Raw genomic sequence first — 21,529 nt, 5'->3', positions numbered from 1 at the left:
GGGGGGGGGGGGGGGGGCCCTCTTCACCTGAGGGCATCAGGTAAGGTTCTCACAGGAAGTAACGTGAAGAAGGAAGCCAGAGGAGTGAGAGTGTGTAAAGTGGTTGGGGGGTGATCGACAGTCCAGAATTTCTGGAAGGGAATGAGTTATGTGGAGAAAGGTGGACAGCGTCGTAAGCAAAAAAAACATCAGCTGGGGAAGGTCACAAAGAACCTTGAGTGTCATGCTCAGGAGTGTAGAAACCCCACCTCCATCAGCCCACAAACTTGCCTGAAGCTGTTCTATCCTGCGCAATCAGATGGCAAACAGAGTCAATAACCAGAGCTCCTAGGGAGTATTAGCCTCTGAAGGGAGAGGGGAGAAGAGAAATGTGAGGCCAGGTGGGCCTCACTGGTGTATGGTGTGCGACTGGGGCCCCACGCTCAGAAAGGCCCGTGCCTGGTTTATGCTCTGCCGTCACTGTCTCGAAATTTTTAGTAATTTTACCTTCAAACTCGTGCTTTGTGAATGAAGTCCGATGGGACAGTAGAGCATGTGCAGGAGCAGAGATCTGCACAGACACCCTCCTAGGAGCCTTGCCTTCCTCCTCTCACAGAGCTGCTCCAGCCCACCCAGTGTGAGTGGAGCTCACTTGCAGGGTAAGCGCGTCAGTGTCTGTGGCCGAGGCACGGGGCACTGACAGCCCCCAGAGGCCTCACTCTGCGTCAGAACCAGAACTTCTTCACACTGAGAGAAGGCAGTGGTGTTCTAGGAAGCACCAATGACCACGGAAATCTATCACATTCCTTACTCATCCTTGTGTTAGCCAACCGCTTCTTGCGAAAATGATGACATGGAAGGAGAGGAAAAGGTGGAGAAACCGTGGTCCCTTTTCCTTTCTCATCAGTAAGCCGAAGACAGAGAGTGTTAATAAAATGTGCGTATATCAAGAACTGAAATTAAAACAGTTGAGTTAGTTTTGCGCAGCATTTCCACTGTCTGGTAAGAACAAAATACAAATGCATATATGATTTACAAAATACGATTCCACATATGTTAGCATTCAGAACTGGCATTGCACGATAAAAGCTGAACAATAAAAGCTATGCTAATAATTTAAATTCTTATTTTTTCTTTACATGGAATGACATTAAATAGCAAACTTAAAAAACACCATAAAGGGTCTAGAAAGAGACCATAAAAAAAGAAGAAAGCTTCATATTTTAGTACTGAACAGTGCTTTTTTCCTGCATATTCATTTTGCACTGGGTCCCCTAAATTATGTTACCAGCCTCAGTAAAACTCAATCTCTGCCCTCAAGAAATGGTTATTTGTGCAAAATTTATTTGCTGTCATCTGTCTTAATCTTCTAAGCAACCCTAAGAGGTGGGCCAGCCTTGAGTAATTGTTGCAGATGAGGGAAAACAAGTCACTTGAGACCACGTGGCCAGTATCATCAGAGTCCAGGTTCAAGTCCAGGTCTTTCTCACCCCAAGACATGTTCTCTCCCCACCATGTTGTGTTACCTCAGATGGATCAGAGTTCTTTTTTAAATTTTTTAAAGATGACTTTACCCCAAAAAAACCAAAACCAGCTCTCTGGTGTGCCAGTTGTCACGCTGTACTGTACTTATTTGTTCCCTGAATTAAGCAAGGTTCCTTGGTAACAGGAGCTTTTCTTTTTTATTTTTGTTACGGAAAATTCAAATATATACAAAATAAATAAACTATGTATCCACTGCCCAGCTTCTACAACCATAAACATTCTATCATTTAAAAAATTTTTAATTATGGTAAAATATACATAACATAAATTTTACCACTTCAACCATTTTTAGGTGGACAGCTCAGTGGCATGAAGTACATTCGCACTGTTGTACAACCATCACCACCATCCATCTCTAGAACTTTTTTCATCTTGCAAAACTGGAAGTGTGTACCCTTTAAGCAACAGCTCCCTGTCTCTCCCGCCAGCCCCTGGCAACCACCATTCTACTTTCGGTCCCTATGAAGTTGACAACTCTAGAGATAAGTGGAATCAGACAGTATTTGCCCTTTTGTTGCTGGCTTATTTCACTTAGCGTAACGCCTTCAAGTTTCATTCATATTGTGGCCTGTGCCATAAATTCCTTCCTTTTGAAGGCTGAATAATATTTCATTTTATGTATATTTTGTTTATCCATTCATCTGTAGACATTCGGATTGCATCCATCATTTGGCTTTTGTGAATAATGCTGCTGTAAACATAACATTCTGCCATTCTCGTATCATCTCTACATACCTTCATCTACTCCCACCCGTTATTTGATTATTGGTATTACTTGTAGGAACTGTATTTTATTCATCTTTGTATTCCCCTAACTCAGAGCCTGGCACACAATAGGTGTTTTAAAAATGTTTGGATGGATGAATCTTCCAAAATTATCATTTTTTTAAAATTTAAGCAAGGTCCATAAAGAGTGGACACCTCCTTTTTTCCTTAGAATTTCCGGGTAAATGTGCACATAAATTTTTGATAAAAATTATATTTGTGAAGGAAAATAAGAATTTGATACTTTGAGTATGGATCAGCAGAACAAGGAAAGATGCCAAGGAATCTGATGGGAGATTTTATTTTTATGCCAGTACCCACAATGCTGTGGATAAAAGCCGTTTATTTCTGGAAGTATCAAAAACCTTTGGAATCACCAACTTCACCTGTTAACGTAGATGGACTCATTAATAATGGAATTTCCAATTGATTCCATGTGTCAAGAGGATAAACCAAGAGTAAAACTTGTCTTTCCGTAACAAAGTCCTTGATAGGGTTAAGCAGCTGTGTTTAACTGTCCTTCGGGTCATAGATGGAAAACTCTACTAATGCGATCTGAGCTTGAACGCTCACGGCCTGACTTGCCTGAATTAATGTCGCTATCAGTCAGTAACCCCAGCGCCTAGAGTGTCGCCCAAGAAGACAAAAGGTTTAATCCTAACAGGAGCCTAACAGGAGAACTAAATCAGCACTTCTTGTAAAGGAGGGAATTAACGAGACACCTTGCCTTCTCCCCTCCGCTGCAGAGAGCAGAGTGCGGGCAGCCATTTCAACCGCAGGAGGAGGTGGACAAGTGGGTGCAGATGGTTAGGTGTCCAGTTGGTTCCATGACAGAAGGAGCACCTCCTTCACGACGCCTCGCCTGCTCCCTCCCGGGAGTTGTTTGTCTCTGAGGGGCTGGTACTCTTGAGTGTCCACTAGGAGAACATGAGGGGCTCCCACTTTAAAGAGAACGCTTGTGCTCCCCAGCAGGTGTCCAAGAGCAAACAAAGCTGAGGCCTCAGAGAAAACCCAAGTCTATAGCAGACCATGCATGAGACGGCTGAGCTTTGGAGGCCACCTCGTGTTAAACCCCGACTCTGCCATGTGCGGGTCATGTGACCTCAGGCAAGGTACCCTACCTGCTGTTCTGTAAGGATCAGGTGAGCCGTGATCATTGTCATTTCCTTAGAAGGTGAGTACTGCAGGGGAACGCGCCCTCTGTGCCTGCTGCTGGTCAGACCTTTATACGTGACTCTGAGTGACAGTGCAGGGTTAGGGTAGAGCAGTTGCCCTGAATGGGTGGGAATGGCTCTCCTAACTGACTCACCCTTCCAGACTCCACTGAACGTGCCGACTTCTCGTCATATGTCCGCACCTGCTGCCCTGCAAGGACCAGCCTTTTCCTCTCTGACTCCAGTGCGTATTTTGCCACCCAGCCCAGCAGCACAACACTGTAGCCAGTACTCGTTTCCATGTCCAACTGACACTGCTGATGTTGTTCTTTAAGCTCTCTGTGGAAAGAGCCCCCCTTGTCGACGTTTCCCCTGAGTCTTTCCCATCCGTGCCCATGTCCTTCTGTTCGTTTTTATGGCGCAGACATCTGACCAGGGGATGTCATCTCCATTAAGTAGACAACAGGCCCCAAAATGTTCTTGTCTCCCCAAAGATGAGATTCTTTCTGCTCTCCTACAGCTAAAGCCTGCCTCAGGCTACTCTTCCATGCAAATTTGGTTGCAAACTCTCTTGAATTTATTGGTCCCTCGGCAGATTTCTCCTTCCTGGCAACACTGGGCCAAAGCTCCAGGAGTGAATGCTAACAGCTCCAATGAGCACTTCCTCTGAGCAGCTCTAAACTCCCTGGACATAAGCGTCACTCAGCCTGGCCTCGTACTCTGAGACCTCTCCACCATCAGACTAAGCGGTGTCTCAGCCACACAGAGATCACAGGGCTCATGTGACAGGAGCCAGGCCAAGCACGTTCTGCAGCTCTTTAACCAACATCCTCGAGCTTCTCCCTGGGGGCTGGCTGCTGCACTGTCCCCAGGGGGTATAGTGATGCATCCAGCAGGGCCTCTGCCCTCTCGAGCTTCTGGTCACAGGGACACCAGTGAAGATTACCCAGCACCCAGGGTGCACAAGGCACTGTGGGAGCACTGAGCAGGGGTAAGTGACTGCCGCACACAGGCCTGTGTTTAAAGCATGACAGTCCAGGTGGAAGGAGTAGAACTGGCAGAAGCACGGAAGAAAGTGGGAAAGGACATGGCCTGTGATTAGGAGATACCTCTGAAGCATAAGGTGTACGGGGGAGCATAGGAAAGTGACACAAAAGGACTCTGGAAAAGCAAGGACTCTCTCAGCTTAGGAAAGGTTTGTTTGCCTGACTAAGGAGCAAGGACTTGTTCTTTCCTCCCCCGCACAGGAGCTCGCGTGTGTGACACTTGCTGTTAGACAAACGGGGACTGTTCCTGCCCCCATGAAGCTGATAGTCTAGTGCAAGAATTAAATAATCACACAAATGTAACATCTCCACCATCAAAGTTCTTGAATAGGATAGTGACGTGATCCAATATGCATTTTAGAAATCACTCTGGCCAGAAGGATTGAAGTGGACGGGGAGGAACGAAACAAGAGAGGGACATGAAGCTGAACGTCCACCATGGCAGTCAGGCCCCTGCCAAGGGATAGAGAGCAGGGGACAGACAGATGAGACGTTGCAGTGGGGAAATGGGAAAGACTAGGGAATTGATAGGTCTGCTGTGAGTAGCTATGGATAATGATAACTTCAGAAAGAAAAAAAGATTTAGAGTGCAGTCCAGATGGGATAGTAATTGGGAGTTTTGGCCATTCTGAGTTTGAGGTTCTGGTGGGCCATTCAGGTGGGGATTGAGACCTATGGGTTTGGAACAAGAGACGTCTGAGCTGACAGTGTTTATCAGGAGTGATCAGTGTATGGGTGACACTGTGCTCGTGGATGAGGCCTCCTGGAGAGAGAATTAATTGCCCTGCTGTGGTTCCAAGGGTGAGGAGCGACACTTCCAGGCCACAGGAATGGAATTCCAGGTGGGCTTCTGTTGGTTCTCACCAGCTGATCTTTCCACTGTTCAGCAAGGAAGGTATAAATCCATGCCAAAGTAATAAATGTCATGAAAACCCTTTTTCCTGAGGAACTGGTATGTGTTTTTTCCTCACAGACAATATAACATTTGCATTGTTCCCTTCTTGCTTCGGTGGCCGCCAGGACGCTCAGAGCTAATTTTGTAGCTGAATTTTAGAAACCATATAGGAGCTGCATATCCAGATACTATTTTCCCAAATAAATACGTTTTACATATTTATGTATTCTCCAGCGCTGATTTTTTTTCTTTGTTTTAGGTGCTCATGTAAGCTGCCTCAGATTCTTTGTAAAATTAGGTGAGGTGTAACTGTATAAAAATAAACATTCCCCTCACCCTAGTATTTTAGGGTCATCCTTATCACCCTTGAGCAGTAGGTCTGCCCAGTTGCTGAGCTAATATTGGCTGGATTTAAGCAGGAGGGACTCTTGGAATTTACAGCCGCTACACAGTAACTTTAACACTCACCTAACTCATTAAAGCAGGATAAAAGTAGAGCTTCAAACATCTGTGTTTGCCACCAAGTCTGTGAAGGGAGAGGTACCTTTAATTTAGTTCAACATGTAAAAGTCTGATCTTTCAGAATTGAGAATACACTGTTGAAATTAAAGACTTGTCTGTGTAGATGAGTACTCCACATACCTTCAAAGAAGGAGTGAGGTGCTGACTACAAAGATGGGTGGTTTTTTAAGCTTAGGGTGTCTCTTCTTGACTCATAAAATGTAGTCCTCATCAAGCAGCATAAGCACAAAGTTGACTGGATGATAACTCTTATTTTTGATCATCCCTGGTTTTTAATATAATTAATTATTTTTTTTTTAAATTTATTATTTATTTTATTTATTTATTTTTTCAACCACTGCGCCACCAGGGAAGCTCTATAATTAATTATTTTAAAATTATAACTCGCTACTGGTTAAGCTCACTCTGTAAATAGTTTCCACACCGCGTTCCACGGCTGGTGCCTCAGGGACTGCAAAGGGGCAAGTGGGGGGGCGGGGTACCATCCAGCAAGGAGAGCCGAGCCTCCATTCCTGCCCCCAGCCCTCCCAGAGCAGCTGGGCTGTTGAATGCGGCAGGTCTCCTTCTGCCTAAGGTGCTGTCCAGAGAAAGAGTTCCTCTCCTAAAAGTGAAAAGAAGAGTTTGGAAATCATCCCCCGCCCCCCGCGAAGGGCACATCCCACTAACTTGCTGTTGGAGTGTGCCTGTGGGTAATATGGAAGGGGCAGGGCGGGGTTTGGAATACTGCCCTTGGTTCCCACCCTGCCTCTTACCCTACGACCTTGGGAGATGTCTTTTCCTCTCTGAAATAACTTCCTCATCCAGAGTAGAATGCCATCGAGCATAACAGCCACTTCACAGGTAAGTGAGAATTAGATAAATCAGCAGATATAGAAGTGCCACCTAACAGAGTTCAAGCACTGATCTCTCTCACTCCATCCCTCTAACCCTCCTCTCCCCGTCTCATCTCTGTCTCCCAGGAGGAGCCAATCACCTTTTGCGAGGAAGCCTTCGTGTCCCACTATCGCTCCGGAGCCATGAGGCAGTTCCTGCAGAACGCCACACAGCTGCAGCTCTTCAAACAGGTGCCCGGCACCCTCGCCTGTTCTGCACCTGGGTCCCTGGTGGGGTTTCTGCAGCTGCCTCCACTCTAAGCACTGAGGCTGCAGGCATGGGGGGAACGCAGGCCTCAGCCCAGAGAGGCCCAGAGTCTGGGGAGGGAGATCGGGTGAGAAGGGAGCTCAGCCACCAGACGGAGCCTTTGCAAATATGCCGTGCAGGTTTATAAGTTATCATAAACACGCAGCGAGTTTTTCAGAAACTCGCCTTTTTAAGCTCACAATTCCAAAGACCCTTTCCTGTCTTGGTTCTTTGGTCATCTACTGAGGAGCCCAGCTGAACGTCCTTTCCCCGTTCCTTTGCACTAGCTGTTATGCTTTTGTTCTTTCTTTGTATAGTTTATCGATGGTAGATTAGACCTTCTCAATTCCGGTGAGGGCTTCAGTGATGTTTTTGAAGAGGAGATCAACATGGGCGAGTATGCTGGTGAGGGCATTTCGTTTTTCTTTCTGAGCTGTGGGCTGTCTGTGGGATTGGGGTGTGTTCGCTAGGAGTGGCAATGACTTCTTTTTTCCTTCACCGGCGATTAGAGAGACTGATTGCAACCTTGGCCTTGAAGTGTTGGAATTCCTCTTCATGTTCTGATGAGAGGCACATTGGCCCATCTGAAGTCCTCTGTTCTGGGGTCACTTGCTTCTCCTGGGTGGGCGAAGTCTAGGTAACGTAGTGGCCTGCACGATGCAGTGGAAAGCACATGAGGAATCGAATTAGGAGACCAGGATTCACTGCCCAACAGTGAGAACTTGGTCGAGTCACTTCACCTCTTTCAGCTGAAGTGTTCTTATCTGTGCACGGAGTGTGACAGTGCCTACCTCACAGGAGTCCTGTTGAGATTAAATCAGAGACCCCCAAGGAAAGGTTTGTGCAGTCGCCCAGGACAGACCCTGGCAGAGGATCGCGGCTTAGAAGATGTTCCTTTAAAATGTGAAGATCATGGCGGGTGTCCTGTCTCTGCAGGCCTTTAGAACCAGAGGAATCATCCTCTCATTTTTCAAAGGAGGCATCTGAGGCCCAGAGAAATGTTAGTGGCTGACCCTGCCTCCTGAATCCCAATCTGGCTGCCTTTCCAAGACCCAAAGCCTCAGTCTCTGTCAGCAAAGTAAAACTAAATGCAAAGCAATAATAATCACAGTACTAGCCCCCTCTTACTGCTGGGCGTGTGTCTGGTCTCGACTGTGCTGATAATCCAACTGGCAGTCCATAAACTCATAGAGCCAGGGGTGATCTCACCTACAGACCCCTTTGTCAGGCCCTACCAGCCTGTGCTGCATGGAGAGCACAGTAATCAATAAAACGGGTGTGTGAGTCGTTGATGAGCATTTCCTGGACGTCTACTGTGTCCACAGCCCTGTACAGGAAGAACGGGGGGCCCAGTTCTGCCCTCAGGGAACTTTTAGACTGATGGGGGAGAGCTCATAACTAAAGACAAATACAGACTAAGCCACTGCAGGAAAAGGAGCAGACACGGGGTTTTGTGCAGGTAGAGTAGGGCTCTATTAATGCTCACTCTGTAACATGAGGGCTTCACAAAGGAGGCGGGTTTTGAGTAGCATGCTAACAGTTGAATGTGGGTTCTGGGGAGAAGACAGGCTTTATGTGTTGCTAAACTAAGTCTAGTCGTTCGGACTCCTAGAAAAGCTGTCTGCTGATAAGACCTACTTATCCCACCAGATAAAATGAATCAGTTCCTCACAGCACCTCCTTTTTCTTTCCCTGTCACTGCTTAAGCATGAGAAGGGCCGAGTGTGTGTCCAGCAGTGTGCTTACACTGGACACACGGCCCTGTGGTTCCTGCCCTGGCGTGGCTCACAGAACTTTAGAGAACGTGGACCTCTGAATGGGTGTTACCTATTCTAGAGGGCTGTTGAGAGGAAGGAGTAAGAGAAACTTACAGAGGAAATGACTGAGCTGGTCCCTGCAGCAGAGAGAGCAGGGAACGGTGGCCAGGCAAGGGGAACAGCATTTGCGAGGGCATGGACGGCTTGGAGGAGGTGTGGCCAGGGAGCCTGAGGTTGTGCAGGATGGAAGCACAGGATGGAGAGGCAGAGGGTGGGTAGTGCCAAGACAGGACAGGGGAAGAGAGCAGGGTTGCTAAGGGGCCCGACCTCTATCCAGTAGGCAAGGAGGAGGATTTGGGTTTGTACTCGGGGCACTGATAGGATCAGATCTCACTTTGAGAAAGAAAACCTGTGGCAGCAACTCCTTCGGGGAGTGGTGCATGGGAGCCTCCACGTGATTCTCTAGATTTTGAACTTTCCAAGTCCTGCATGCTGAAAGCAACTTGAGGAACTCCTGAGGGCATACACATGACTTCCTTAAATACCAGCTTCTCTGCTTCTTCCTTCCCCAGGGAGCGATAAACTGTACCACCAGTGGCTCTCCACAGTCCGGGTAAGTGTCACCCCCGCAGAGCCACCTGGGCCCCTCCTTAGCCTCCTGGCAGCCCTCCTCTTCCCCTGCCACCCACCAGGCTGTCATTCGGCCCAGGGCACTCTGTTCTCCCAGCTGAACATGCTTTTGTTTGTAAAGCCAGGCCGTTCTGGGGCCAAGGATGAGACTGTCCAAAGCCATCCCTCGGTGAGGATGATGAGAGCCAGGAGAAGCTTCCGTGTCTCAGGAAGCAGGCCAAGGCGTGTTGAAAGGATGTTGCCATCTTAGAGCATTTTGCGGGGTCTCCTTCTAGGGCCAGACCAATTGGGAACTCTTCATGGGAAAACCAAAAATTCGTCCCTCTTGCTGCTCTGAATGTGTTTCACCGCAAAGGCTCCTGAGAGGATGGAAAGCGCATCCCTGAGAGTTTTCATCCCCTCGCTGTTGTTGTGAACAGTTTTTTATTGTGTTGGAAGCCAGGTGCTTAGGGCTTCAGAAGCCACTAAAGAATTCAGATGCTTGCCTTTCCTTTACGTGGGTTCATTAGTGAGTGTGTACCAAAGGGCTTGCTGTGTGCTGGGCGCCACGCTGGGTGCTGGGGAGACAGTGGAGAGCAGGACGCAGGCCCTGCCCTGGGGGAGCTCCCGGCCTTACTGGGGAGGCAGGCACATAGACGGGCAGCTCCGACATAGTGTGACAAGTATTCTCTCCTGCTTGTGGGCCAAGTGCGCTACTGCCAAGGCAGGTTCCTTGGAAGTGTCTGCAGTGGGCCGAGAGTAAGCAATTCCTCAATGAAAGGCTTCTTTTGTTCCTCTCATATGGCCAAACATGGCACTTGGCAAATCACAGACAAGCAATAAGGACTTGTTGATTGATTGATAAAGGGAGTTTTAATACTCTAAAGGACCATTGAAATAGGATACTGAGTAATTTTGGAAAGCAGTGTGGAATATGTGAGTGGGTGAAAATTTCCTATTATCCTACAACAGAGAATGCTTTCTAGGTCAGATTTTGAAGTTCTTAATTAAAGCTCAAATTTTCTAATGCAGGCAGTTACCAAAAATTGTGCTAAAAGTTAATCCTAATAATTACATAGCGTATCTTACTCTGTTGTATACGCACTGGATCAGGTCTCTCTCTCCATTCAAATCAGTTGGAATTACCACAGATCTGATCGTGTGATGCATCTGGTTAAAAATCTTCTGGAGTGTGGACTCCTTGTGCTGGCCCTCTGTGGGCTGACCCTGTCTGGCTCTCAGCCCCACTTGCCAGTCCTCCCGTGATGCACGGCCCTTGTTACTCACAGAACACACCATGGCTTTGCAGCTTCTGCACTTATTTATGTGCTGTTTCCTGTCCCTAGAATGTTCTTATCCTTCCTCTCCCCACCATGAGCTCCTACTCATCCTTCATGGACCAAATATTTCATCCTCGAAAGCCTTCTCCGCCCTTCCACACAGTGAGCTGCCACCACCCTCCTTGTGCACTCGGCCAGTGCGGCTCTCACCATCTTGGGTTGCACTTGTTTACCCCCCAGACTGGAGGTCTTTGAAGGCAGAGACCGGTCCTCTGGTGGCTCGGTACCCTCAGAGCCTAAGCCAGGACGTCCCCACAGTGAGCCCTCACAAAACGTCTAGAGCCTGTGCGCTTCATACACATTCGTTGCCTCCTCTGTGTACTGGGAAAGCCTTCCCTCCTCCTTTTGCTCCCCTGCTCTCCTGAAAAAACAGAGCCAAAGAATCGGTGTGTTGGATTTATACTAAAGTATAAACAATGAACATCTGTGGCTATTCATTCTTTCCCTTTGTCAAGATGTGCGTGTTAGGGAGGCAGCCTACCAGAGTGATTTTTAAAAAACAACACAGAAAACCAGGGTGAGGAAAGAAGGGTTCATGGCTTAAGGTAGCCACAGTAGCCAGATAATCTTGCCCAAGTGGGCCCCCAGTTTCCTGCCCTGGCTCGGTGTTAGTTAGAGTCCATTGTTATTAAACTTCCCTTAATGTTGTCCGTGGTAACTGGAACTTCTTGAGAAGCTGTAGATCACTCTGAGGAAACCCTTGCCTCAGAGAGCCTGTGACGAGCTTTCCTCCCAGCCAGCAGACAGGCGCCAAGCAAACTACTGAGCCTGGGGTCTCCCCGCTCAGCTAGTTTATCTCCATCCTCATTCGCCACCCGCTCCCATACCCCCCCAGAGGGATTCCGCCGTGGCCGTAACTTAATTGCCCGGGACCAGTCACCATCTAGGGCTGTTTCTCTAATTAAGTTACACACTTACAAAATGTGGCTTAACTTGATTAAAGAGAAGAGGTCTTTGTTGGTGTTGGCCTACTATATCTTCAGTCCAAATTGCTAACTGGCGTTTTTATTATAGAAAGGAAGTGGAGCAATTCTGAATACTGTAAAAACGAAAGCAAACCCAGCCATGAAGACTGTCTATAAGTTCGTAAGTACTGGTCTTGGTCTCAGGATCCCAACAAATCTGTTCCTTCGCATGACGAAACTCTTCAATAGACCTGATCCTATGTTGCAGAGATGATTCGGGGGCTGCTGTGTAATTTCCTAAAGCTCTCAATGCTCTTAGAATTATTTGGCATTGATGTTTTATGACCAGGTCAGTGACATTTTTAATTTAAAATGTTTCTACACACAGTTGCTGCAATAGAGAAAAGGGAGGCTACTGGTTTTAGCTTTTAAAATGTAGACAGGGTGGCTAAAGTTCAGGCTGCTCCACGCCTGCATCCCTGAGAACCAGAGGTGTGGTCTCTCAGGTGTTCTGGCAGACCTTTCCTACAGGTATCCTTGTTAGAATGGTAGAATAAAGCAGCTCCTTTACAGGTTACTGAAGAGTGCTCCTGGTGGGACACACCCCCGAATTTTTGTCCCAAATTCTTCATCATCTCTCTCATCACTGCCCTATATAGGAAATGCATTGTTTGTGAAACTCGTGCCCACAGCAGAGTGAAAATAAGAGAACACACCAGTTCCCAGTGCTCCATCTTTTACGGGCCTCAAGTATTTTTTCTCATGATTTCTCTTGCTTGCTAATTTGACTCTGAGCCACTTAACTGGGGTGGTTTTGTTTTATTTCCATTTTTAATTTTGTTAGTCCTTTCTGTACTTAAATTGTAGCTATTTTAATGGGGCGGGTGGCTGCCAAGAGAACCACACAGGTCTTAGAATGACAGAAAATAAAAGCCAGGGTGTCTGCCGAAATGAGATTTAAGAAATGGCACCAGAGAAACCCAGCGATGTGTCTGTTCAGCCTGGACAGAAAATTGGTCCTGAGGCCCTGCCCTGGTGAAGTGTAATAGCTATTCTGAATCTTGCAGCTGAAGAAGCTTCTGCTCTCCTCTTACTGGTAGCTGTCACCAGGCTGCGGAGATAAATGATTACAGAGAGCAGAAGAAGGGCTTCGGAGGGGAAAAAAATCAGTCCCATCAAAATGCAGAAAATAAAATCTCTGTAGCCTCTTTAAGGGATTTTTTTTTTTAACCTTTCAACACTGTATTTGTTTTCATAGCCATTATGTTTTCAACTTGATGATCCCATTTTTCCTTCCTTTTTCTAGTAATCAGAGAAGGTGATTCACGATGGACTGAAATCAAGCATAGTCCCTGCTGGAAACAGAGAGGGAATCTTAACTTAAATTAATTTTTCATGCAGGCAAAAGATCATGCAAAAATGGGAATAAAAGAGGTGAAAAACCGCTTGAAGCAAAAGGTACTTGAAGTTCTTATTCAAAATGTATAAGCACCATGTATGAAATGCGTGGCCACAAAAAAGTACGATGTGATCAATAGAGGCTGTTTGATACAGTGTTGTTAGCACACTTCAAAATGCATTACCAGCTGTCCGGGAGTTTTCACACTGTTATAAATATTCACAGACAAAAAACTGTCTTCAAATAACATTAAGACTGGCTTAAACCCATAAAGGCAAGCAAGTTCAGAGTTACCACTGTCAGTCTGTCCCCTGCCCGCCCCACCGGGCCTGAGCTTCACCAGGGTCCATACAAATTGGCTCGGCCTCCCCATCCCGGCACCACCACCTCCTACAGCTGACCTCTGCTCTGGGGCTGACTGTAACCAAAACCAAGAAGCATCTCCAGGAAATGACTGCTGTGGTTCTGGCATGCACGTGGCCGCCACACAGAACAGGGCACAGAGGGTGGGTTTGAGGAGGACACTTCGGGCTCTACTCACAGTTCATGTGTGAGACTCAGAGGGGCAGGGAGAGGCTCTGATTGTCTTCTCGGACCATCAGTAAAATCGTATAAAATCATACAAACTACATCCTGACTAAGAGTCCCCCTACCTGATTCTCTGGACTTGTACAGAGAGGTTCATACAACAGAGAGGGCATCTTTATATTGTTATGAATATCATCGTCATTAATAGCATTGCCAGCCTTCGTTAAACACTTTCTAAGGATGGTCCAGGCCAGGAGCTTTCACATTTAATCCATAGAACAACACTGGGGGGTCTTATTCTCATTTCATGTGTAAGGGGACCACGGTTCAAAGGTGGAGTAATTTGTCCAAGGTCATGCTGTTCGAGCCTGGCAGAGCCGGGATTCGATTCCAGATCCATCTACCTCAGTGTTTGCTCTTACCACTATAGTATTTCATACTGCCTTCCTGAAACAAGTGTTTTGTTTTCCAAAAGGTGTTTGAGATCACTTATTTCATTATTCCCACACCCCCGAAATTTACCAGGCTAATAAGGGCCTTCGTCTGCCTCGGCAGTTTTTTAAAAATTGAAAGCAGTTTTAATTTTAGGAAGTCAGAAAGGACCTCTCATTAACTTGAAATGGTCAAAGGAATTGATTCCTTAACTTTAATTGCAAAATAATTTGTTCTGACTAAGCTTCAAATGCTTAGTTTCAGCTGAGAGTGAATTTTTAGCAGCTGAGATTCAAGTCCTGAAATTAAAATCTTGCTAATGTAAATTCACATAGACCTTAACTGTGATCTGTTGCACCCTGCCAGAGACTGGCAGGTGGAATTCTTTACTTGGATGTTATTTAAGTCCCTAAATATACCTTTTTATCTCCTATCCCAGTCACATGTAACTGAATTGGACTGCTGATATAAAATGGAGGGGCAGGGAGGGCGGAGCTCTCACCAGGTTTTCCCTCCTTGATAACTGCATCGGGCTAGTATTAGAATATTACCTAAAGTAAGCAAAGAAAGGGTCCCTCCTCAAGCAGAGGACACGTGTGCCTCCTTGGTCAGATCCACTCTCTGCAGGCCATTGCCTCCCTCCTCGTATGAGTAAGCATCGGGCCTTAAGAAAATCCCCTTTTTATGATGTGTAACATTTCTGCAGATAACCAGTTAAGCTCAGGTTTTTGATGTTGTTCAAAGGTTCACTTAAACAATCTAGATCACTCTCCTTCACGCCATCCCCCTTTCCTTTCCTTGATGGTATCTGAGGCAGAGCCTTTTCCCCCCTTCTCCTCTTCCCCCTGCCAGTCTTTTCAAGAATAGCTTCAGGAGATAATGTTCTATAGAGAGTGTCAGTACATTTCAGGTGACACAAATGGTGAAGGCATTTCATAGAAATGTGGCTTGTCACCATCGGACTGTTGACAGATCTATTAGTGCACCCTTTTCAATTTTCACTTTTCCCCCCCTTCGCTTTTACAGATTTCTTCAGACTTGATATTTTGCAGTTGTTCTTGGAAGAGCTATTTTGTAATTGAAACTCTAGCATTGTTTGGGACAGATGGGACCAGGTCTTCCACAGTGCTGCAGCTCCCCTTCCTGAGCTAATTTAGGATTTGGCTTTGTCTGACCTCTCTCAGTGCGGTAGAAAATATTTCCTTGGCTTTTTTGTTCCTCTCCTCTGCCCCTTCCCCTTTACGTGGCAACATATCTGTGTGGCTCCCTAGATGCGTCCAATACAGACATCTCAAGTTTGGTTTCTGCTATGAAATTGAGGCAATTTCCAACAAAGACCCAATTTTCAAATGTACTGGGTTGCCGCCTGGCCTCCTCTCACTCTGCATAGCAATGGTGACCCCTCAGGTATAATCAAGAACCCAACCTTGCCCTCTTCACTCTCGCCTTGGGTTTGAATTGCAAATAGAAAATGTGGGGCTGACCTGTGGAGAGGTCACCATGGTGTGTGGAGGGTCCATCTCTAATACGACTGAGCAGGGCCCCTTCTCCATCCCTCGTTCATTTGTGCTGCAGACTTTCAAAGCGTCTGAAAGAGGCGCTTTCAGGGTATCCGTGTGACCATTGGCAAATAATTGTTAATAGAGACTGTAGTGTGGCTTTATTCCATACCTGCTCTGCTTCGGCCCAACAACAAAAAAAGAAGGAGGGATAACACATTTCTCTGGATAAATGGAACAAGGTGGTCAAGTTCTTCTATAGCTTGGCCTTCTTTGAAGTTTAACTTGCTCAAAATTAGGAAGAAGAAGAAATGGCAAAGAATGCTACCCAGCCGTCGCTTTCTAAGGGGAGAATGCAGTGCTTTTGTCCAGAGCACCTCCCTGCCAGAGCTGGCCTGCAGGAGGATGCTGTGTGGCTGGGCTTGCGGCTCTCAACAAATCGCATTCTATTGCAGCGCCGTACGCAGCTGGCACCAGAATGCCCTGTTTTAAAAGCAGTGGCTGCACACACATTCTTTCTCACCTACAGGAAAGGTTAAGATATTTACATAAGGATGTCATTCTTTTGCCTGTCGGGGAACCCCTAAAAAATTATCTCTTTTCTTCAGTATCAAAATCAAAATGACTGAATCAACTGTGTCCATTTCACAGCCCCCCTTTTTTTTTTTGGCCGCACCACACAGCTTGCAGTATCTCAGTTGCCAGACCAGGGATTGAACCCGGGCCACAGCAGTGAAAGGGCCGACGAAGTCTTAACCATTGGACCACCAGGCAATTCCCTCACAGCCCTTTTTAAATCTTTGATCTTTTAAAGATAAATTGAGCTTGTTGATTTAGAGTCTGTGTGATTGAAAGGAGCAAACTCACAGTTGGGTTAGTGAAGGCTTGAGTTTCCGGCTAAACATTTCTTAGTGTATTGAAGAGAGTGAGGAAGCATGTGTGGGGCAGGGAGATCCTGGTAGACTCTTGTAGAACAGACGTTTTCACACCGTATCACACAACTGTCAGCTCCCTGTCTCCGCTGCAACCTCAATCACAGACATTCCAACTCTGGATACTATTTCGATATCAATATTCATATTGTAATTTGCATTTGCTGTAGTGTGAAGTAGACTGGAAAAGAAGGGCACTGCACAAATCCGAACATGGAGACCAGCAAGCTGAGTCAGAGATGGGAGGCCTCGGCCTCCCAGGATGCTTTAAAGCTCCCCCCTGCAATGTGGAGTAGTGTTTAGGCTTCTGAGGCAGATGGATGAACCGAGTTCAGTGCTGGTTGTGTAGGATATTAACTGTGTGACATTGAGTAAGTTACTAGACCTCTCTGAACTTAGTTTTTCTCATTTGTAAGTAGGGGAAATACAGATTTTTACTGGATTGTTGTAAGGATTAGAAGAGGTAATGGATTTAAACAGCAACACGTAGTAGCCCCTCGGCAAGTGGGAGTTACCATCCCATCTGTCCTCTCACATCCCACACCTGGAGCAACCAATCTGTCCACACACCTGTGGGCACAAACCTTGAGAACATGGCTGGCGTGGGATCCTCTCCCTTTTGGTCCTCCACACACAGAGTAGTCTTCCAGGCACCCTGCTCCCTACCTCCCCTGGGCCAGGAATATTCTCTTGGAACCTCTGCCTCATGAAGTCACATCCTCAGCTCCTTCACCCCAGCTCCCACCCAAGGCCACACAGAGCCCCCTTCCTTCTCTGGGTTCCTGCCTCCAGGCTTCTCCTGGGGACTCTGGCCCTGCCTTCTCTGCAGACAGGTGGAAATTAGATCCCAGTCATGATTTTTTATTCCAGCTTGGGGAAGGTGATACGAATCGGATTATTTTCTGACTCCTTTGCTTTACCGAGGGATGGGAACTAATAGTGTCCCAGCTCTGAGCCGAGCTGTGGAGGCTCCTGGGAAGAAATCGGCCGCCCTGCAGTGGCCTCTGATCTGCAGCTCTGTCTAGTGTCTTCCTCCTGTGTGACTCTTCAGGAAGGAACAGATTTACACTTCCCACCAGATTCATGCTTTTGTTTCTTTTTGTTTTTTGTTTTAATTTTAATTTAATTTAATTAAGTTATTTATTTTTGGCTGTGTTGGGTCTTCGTTTCTGTGCGAGGGCTTTCTCTAGTTGCGGCGAGCGGGGGCCACTCTTCATCGCGGTGTGCGGGCCTCTCACTGTTGCGGCCTCTCTTGTTGCAGAGCACAAGCTCCAGATGCGCAGGCTCAGTAGTTGTGGCTCACGGGCCTAGTTGCTCCGTGGCATGTGGGATCTTCCCAGACCCGGGCTCGAACCCGTGTCCCCTGCATTGGCAGGCAGATTCTCAACCACTGCGCCACCAGGGAAGCCCTTGGTTTTTTCTTTTAATGACACTTTGAACATTTACAAATGAAAAACGTGTTTGTTGGAGAAAATTCAACAAATCCGGCAAGTAAAAATAAAATAACCTCATTTTATAACCTGCATTTTCACTAACTGTATCCTGACCATTTCTCAGACCACTAAATGTTTCCCTGCACATGTTGTTGTTTTAAATGGCTACATATAATTTTATCTGATGGACATACATACATTCATTAATCCCATTATTGGACACTTTAGTTCCCATTTTTTCTAGGCAAACGTCTTCATAGGTAAATCCATGTGGGAATTCTTAATTATTTCATCCAGATAAATTTCTGGAAGTGGAATTAGTGGGCCGAAGGCCCTTTACCTCTTTTAGGGTTTTGATAGGAATTGCAGTTTGTGTTCCTACCAGAAGGGTATGAGAGTGCCCGTTCTCCCATACTCTTTGCTGATGGCATCTTAGTTAATTCTTGGAACACAATTTCTTTAATCGTGAGCGCCAGGAGTTGTGGTTTTGGATCCCTACAGTGTGTAAGGTCTCTACTGGTACCTACAGTAGAGGGCGTAAACGGGCCCTATTTCTTTCCTGACTAGGGCTCCTCCCACCCTGCTCTCTAGGACCCTGGGAAGAAGCAGCCATCCTTCCCCAGGTGGAGGAAATAGTGAAGAAGTTAACAGACTGGTGGGGCGATCTACAGGACTTTGTAAGAAGCCTTGGGCACCTTTGGCTCTTGTAACTAAAGAAAATTAGCATGCAGCGCTGCTTACTGATGCACAAGCACGTGTGTATATTGGACACATTTGCCCTCCAAATGTCCAATTCAACAAAGATTCGTCAGAAAGCATGTACTATATTCCAGGCGCTGGGGCAGAGAACCCGAACCCCAAGGCATTCAGTCTATAGGGATAAGATAAGTGTGCAGATAGCACACAGCACGGCAGCTTAGGGTCAGTGTGACAAAGGGGTTTCTGAGGACGAGGTCACACCTGATGATTTGTTGAGCACCTTCTCTTGTGCTATGGTCATGGGTCGATAAGGTATAAATGCCAGAAATCACATTGCTCTGGGTTCCTCCACTTTTTAGCCGTGTAGCCTTGGGTAACTTGCCCTCTCTGAGCCCTGTTTCGTCACCTATAAAAGAGCGATAATCCTATTTACCTTGTGGTTCTTCTGGAAACTAAGTGTGATAGTGAAGGTCAAGGGTCTGGAAAAGTGACTTCAAGTAGTAGACACTCAGCACAGGGAAGCTCTTCCTTTTAGATGGTGCTTTTTCCATTTTGCAGGGAATAAGGCTCTAACGTTCAGTTTGTGCAGGACTTCGACATTTTTCAACGCTTCCTCACATCTCATCTCATTTAACCCATTCTCTTAGTAGCTTTGAAGTTCGCCAAGCAGATGGTGTCCATTGCAAAAATAAAGAAATAGGTGCAGAGAGGTTGAGTGAATTGGAAAGATCAGACAGGTAGTTAAATGATAAAAACAAAACCTAAGAAATTTTTACTTAAAATTTTAACTTAAAAACTTAAACTAAGACATTTTTCCCAAAACTACCACAGACGTTTTTAAAAATAGTTATCATCTTATAGTTTTCATTACTATCAATATTTTCTTTCTAGATTACCCTACTGCTTCACATCTTTATTTTTTCCCCCAACCAATCATACACACATGCAATACTTTTCCTGAACTAAAAGTGAATTTTTTTATTTTTTTAATTTTTTTTTCTGTTTGGCTTTACTCAACCTCTTATGTCTGTCCTCTCGGTAACCCCACTGGATCCAAAATGCCTCTTTTGCCCTTTGTTATTTTCTGACACAGAAGGAGCCCGTCCCCGTCTTTGTTCCACTTGACCTGAGCATCTTAGGGCAGCCCCTTTCCAAGAAAGCTGTTTCTAATTGGCTGGCGGCAACTTCTCTCATCACTGAGCCTCAGCCAGGCTAAGACTCGGGGGGCCACTTGATGCAAGCCCTCCCCGCACAACCAAGAGGTCACCATTTCCCTGTGTTGTTACCAAGCAGTGCAGAGACTCAGCTGGGTGTGTGGAGTTGAACATATAGAGAAGAGGGGTGGGGGAGGGATCCCTATCGTTTATTTATTTTTATTATTAAAGTGTAGTTGATTTACTCCCTATAGTTTATTGAATCCCTTATTAGTAGGTACTCAGTTATTATTATTGAGTCCTGTATATAGGACACTACTGAGTAAAAATGTTCAAGACACGTCTGTTGTTTAATCTCCTTTACTCCCCATAGCTGCCATAGCTCCATTTTACAGATGAGGAGACTGAGGCTCAAAGATGTTACATGTGTTTCTTCCTTAATGCATTATTATTTAGTAAGGGATCACTTTCATCCATGTGTCACAGTTCTCTCTATTTGACTAAGTAAGAACAGCCAATTGTCTTTTATGTGCAGAATTTAATGAGTACTAAGGGTGTGTGTTTTGTTGACCAAAGTGTGTATTTGTTTTTGCAATGAAAATAATTGGAAACTGTATTTATTATTTTATTCTAGCTGTTATTTTCACTTAGAAAAAAACAATGATTTAAATGTTTTTTACGTGTACATTTAATCTCTGCCTTGCTTAAATGAAGATTTAAGCAAGTTTCATGACTTGAATAAAGCCATATGATCCATATTGCACAACTCGGCACCATCCATGTCCCAGAGAACCCATGGGTATAGTCAGCTGCCAGCGTTAGGCAAAGGAGCCATTACCTGCCTTTGGCACATTGGGATTTTTCTTTACCTTAAAATTTGACGTCATTCATCACAAGCACAGATTAAATGTAAATTTCTGATTTAAAAAAAATGACATTGGCTCCCTAAATACTCTCCAGGTCATAGAATCCTAACTTAGACTTCGGTCTCTTTCTTCATTCTCCGCCAGAAAGACTAGGGCTAAGAAAGAGGGAGCAGAAACACATCGTTTTCACAAACAGTAACATCATCAGTAAACAAATGTGGAGAAAATGTCCACACTCACAAATAATCAAAGTAATGCAAATTAAAACAACAATGAGGTCTGATTTTTCACCTCTTAAATTAGCAATACATTTTTAAAACGATGAGGCTAACACGCACGGTGAAACGGATAACACATCCATTGCTGGTGGTTGGTGTAAATTGGAAAGCAGTTTGGTAGAATGAATAAAAAGCCTTAAAAATGTTTATATCTTTTGATCAAGCAGTTTCATTCCTAGGGATTTCTGTAAGAGAAATAATACAAAAGAAAGAAAGACTGCAGTGTTTATCACTGTGATGTTTAGATGTTTAGAAAGTTAAAAAAAAATTAGGAACAATCTAAATGCCCAATAGTAGTAAGAATGGTTTATTAAATTATTGAGTATCTGCTCAGTGAAATATTATGCATCCATTAATTATCATTCTAATGACTATGGAGCACCGTGGAGATGCTTATAGTAGAAAAAAACAGAATGTAAAACTATGCACGAGCTATGATTGCAAGTAATTTTTAAATGTCTGCATGTGGACAGAGTGAATATTTAAAAATTAAAATAACCATGTAAGGTAGTAGGATGAAACATTCCCCCACACACACTATTGTGAATTATTATGTTATCTTTGTAATTTAATATGCATGATTTTGGTTTCTCTACTCCTTAAAAGTCAAAGGGCCAAGTTAGCCTTCCGTTTCCTTCATCTTTGGGGGGGGGGGGGGGGGGCAGACAAAAAC

At 45.5% G+C, this 21,529-nt stretch overlaps 1 protein-coding gene across 1 annotated transcript in view; it reads left to right on the top strand.

Annotated features, from left to right (window-relative positions):
* Positions 1–21,529, top strand: part of DENND1A (DENN domain containing 1A) — a 489,835-nt gene that overhangs the window by 411,575 nt on the left and 56,731 nt on the right. The window contains 5 exon segments of the mRNA XM_024762246.1: positions 6,866–6,970; positions 7,343–7,430; positions 9,355–9,395; positions 11,746–11,817; positions 13,038–13,094. Coding sequence (XP_024618014.1) covers positions 6,866–6,970; positions 7,343–7,430; positions 9,355–9,395; positions 11,746–11,817; positions 13,038–13,094 — 363 coding nt within the window.

Source organism: Neophocaena asiaeorientalis, unplaced genomic scaffold (genome assembly GCF_003031525.2).
Source record: "Neophocaena asiaeorientalis asiaeorientalis breed wild unplaced genomic scaffold, Neophocaena_asiaeorientalis_V1.1 scaffold78, whole genome shotgun sequence".
NCBI classification, from domain to species: Eukaryota; Metazoa; Chordata; class Mammalia; order Artiodactyla; family Phocoenidae; genus Neophocaena; species Neophocaena asiaeorientalis.
The sequence above is the reverse complement of the archived record's forward strand: the minus strand, read 5'-3'. Positions and strand labels throughout refer to the sequence as shown.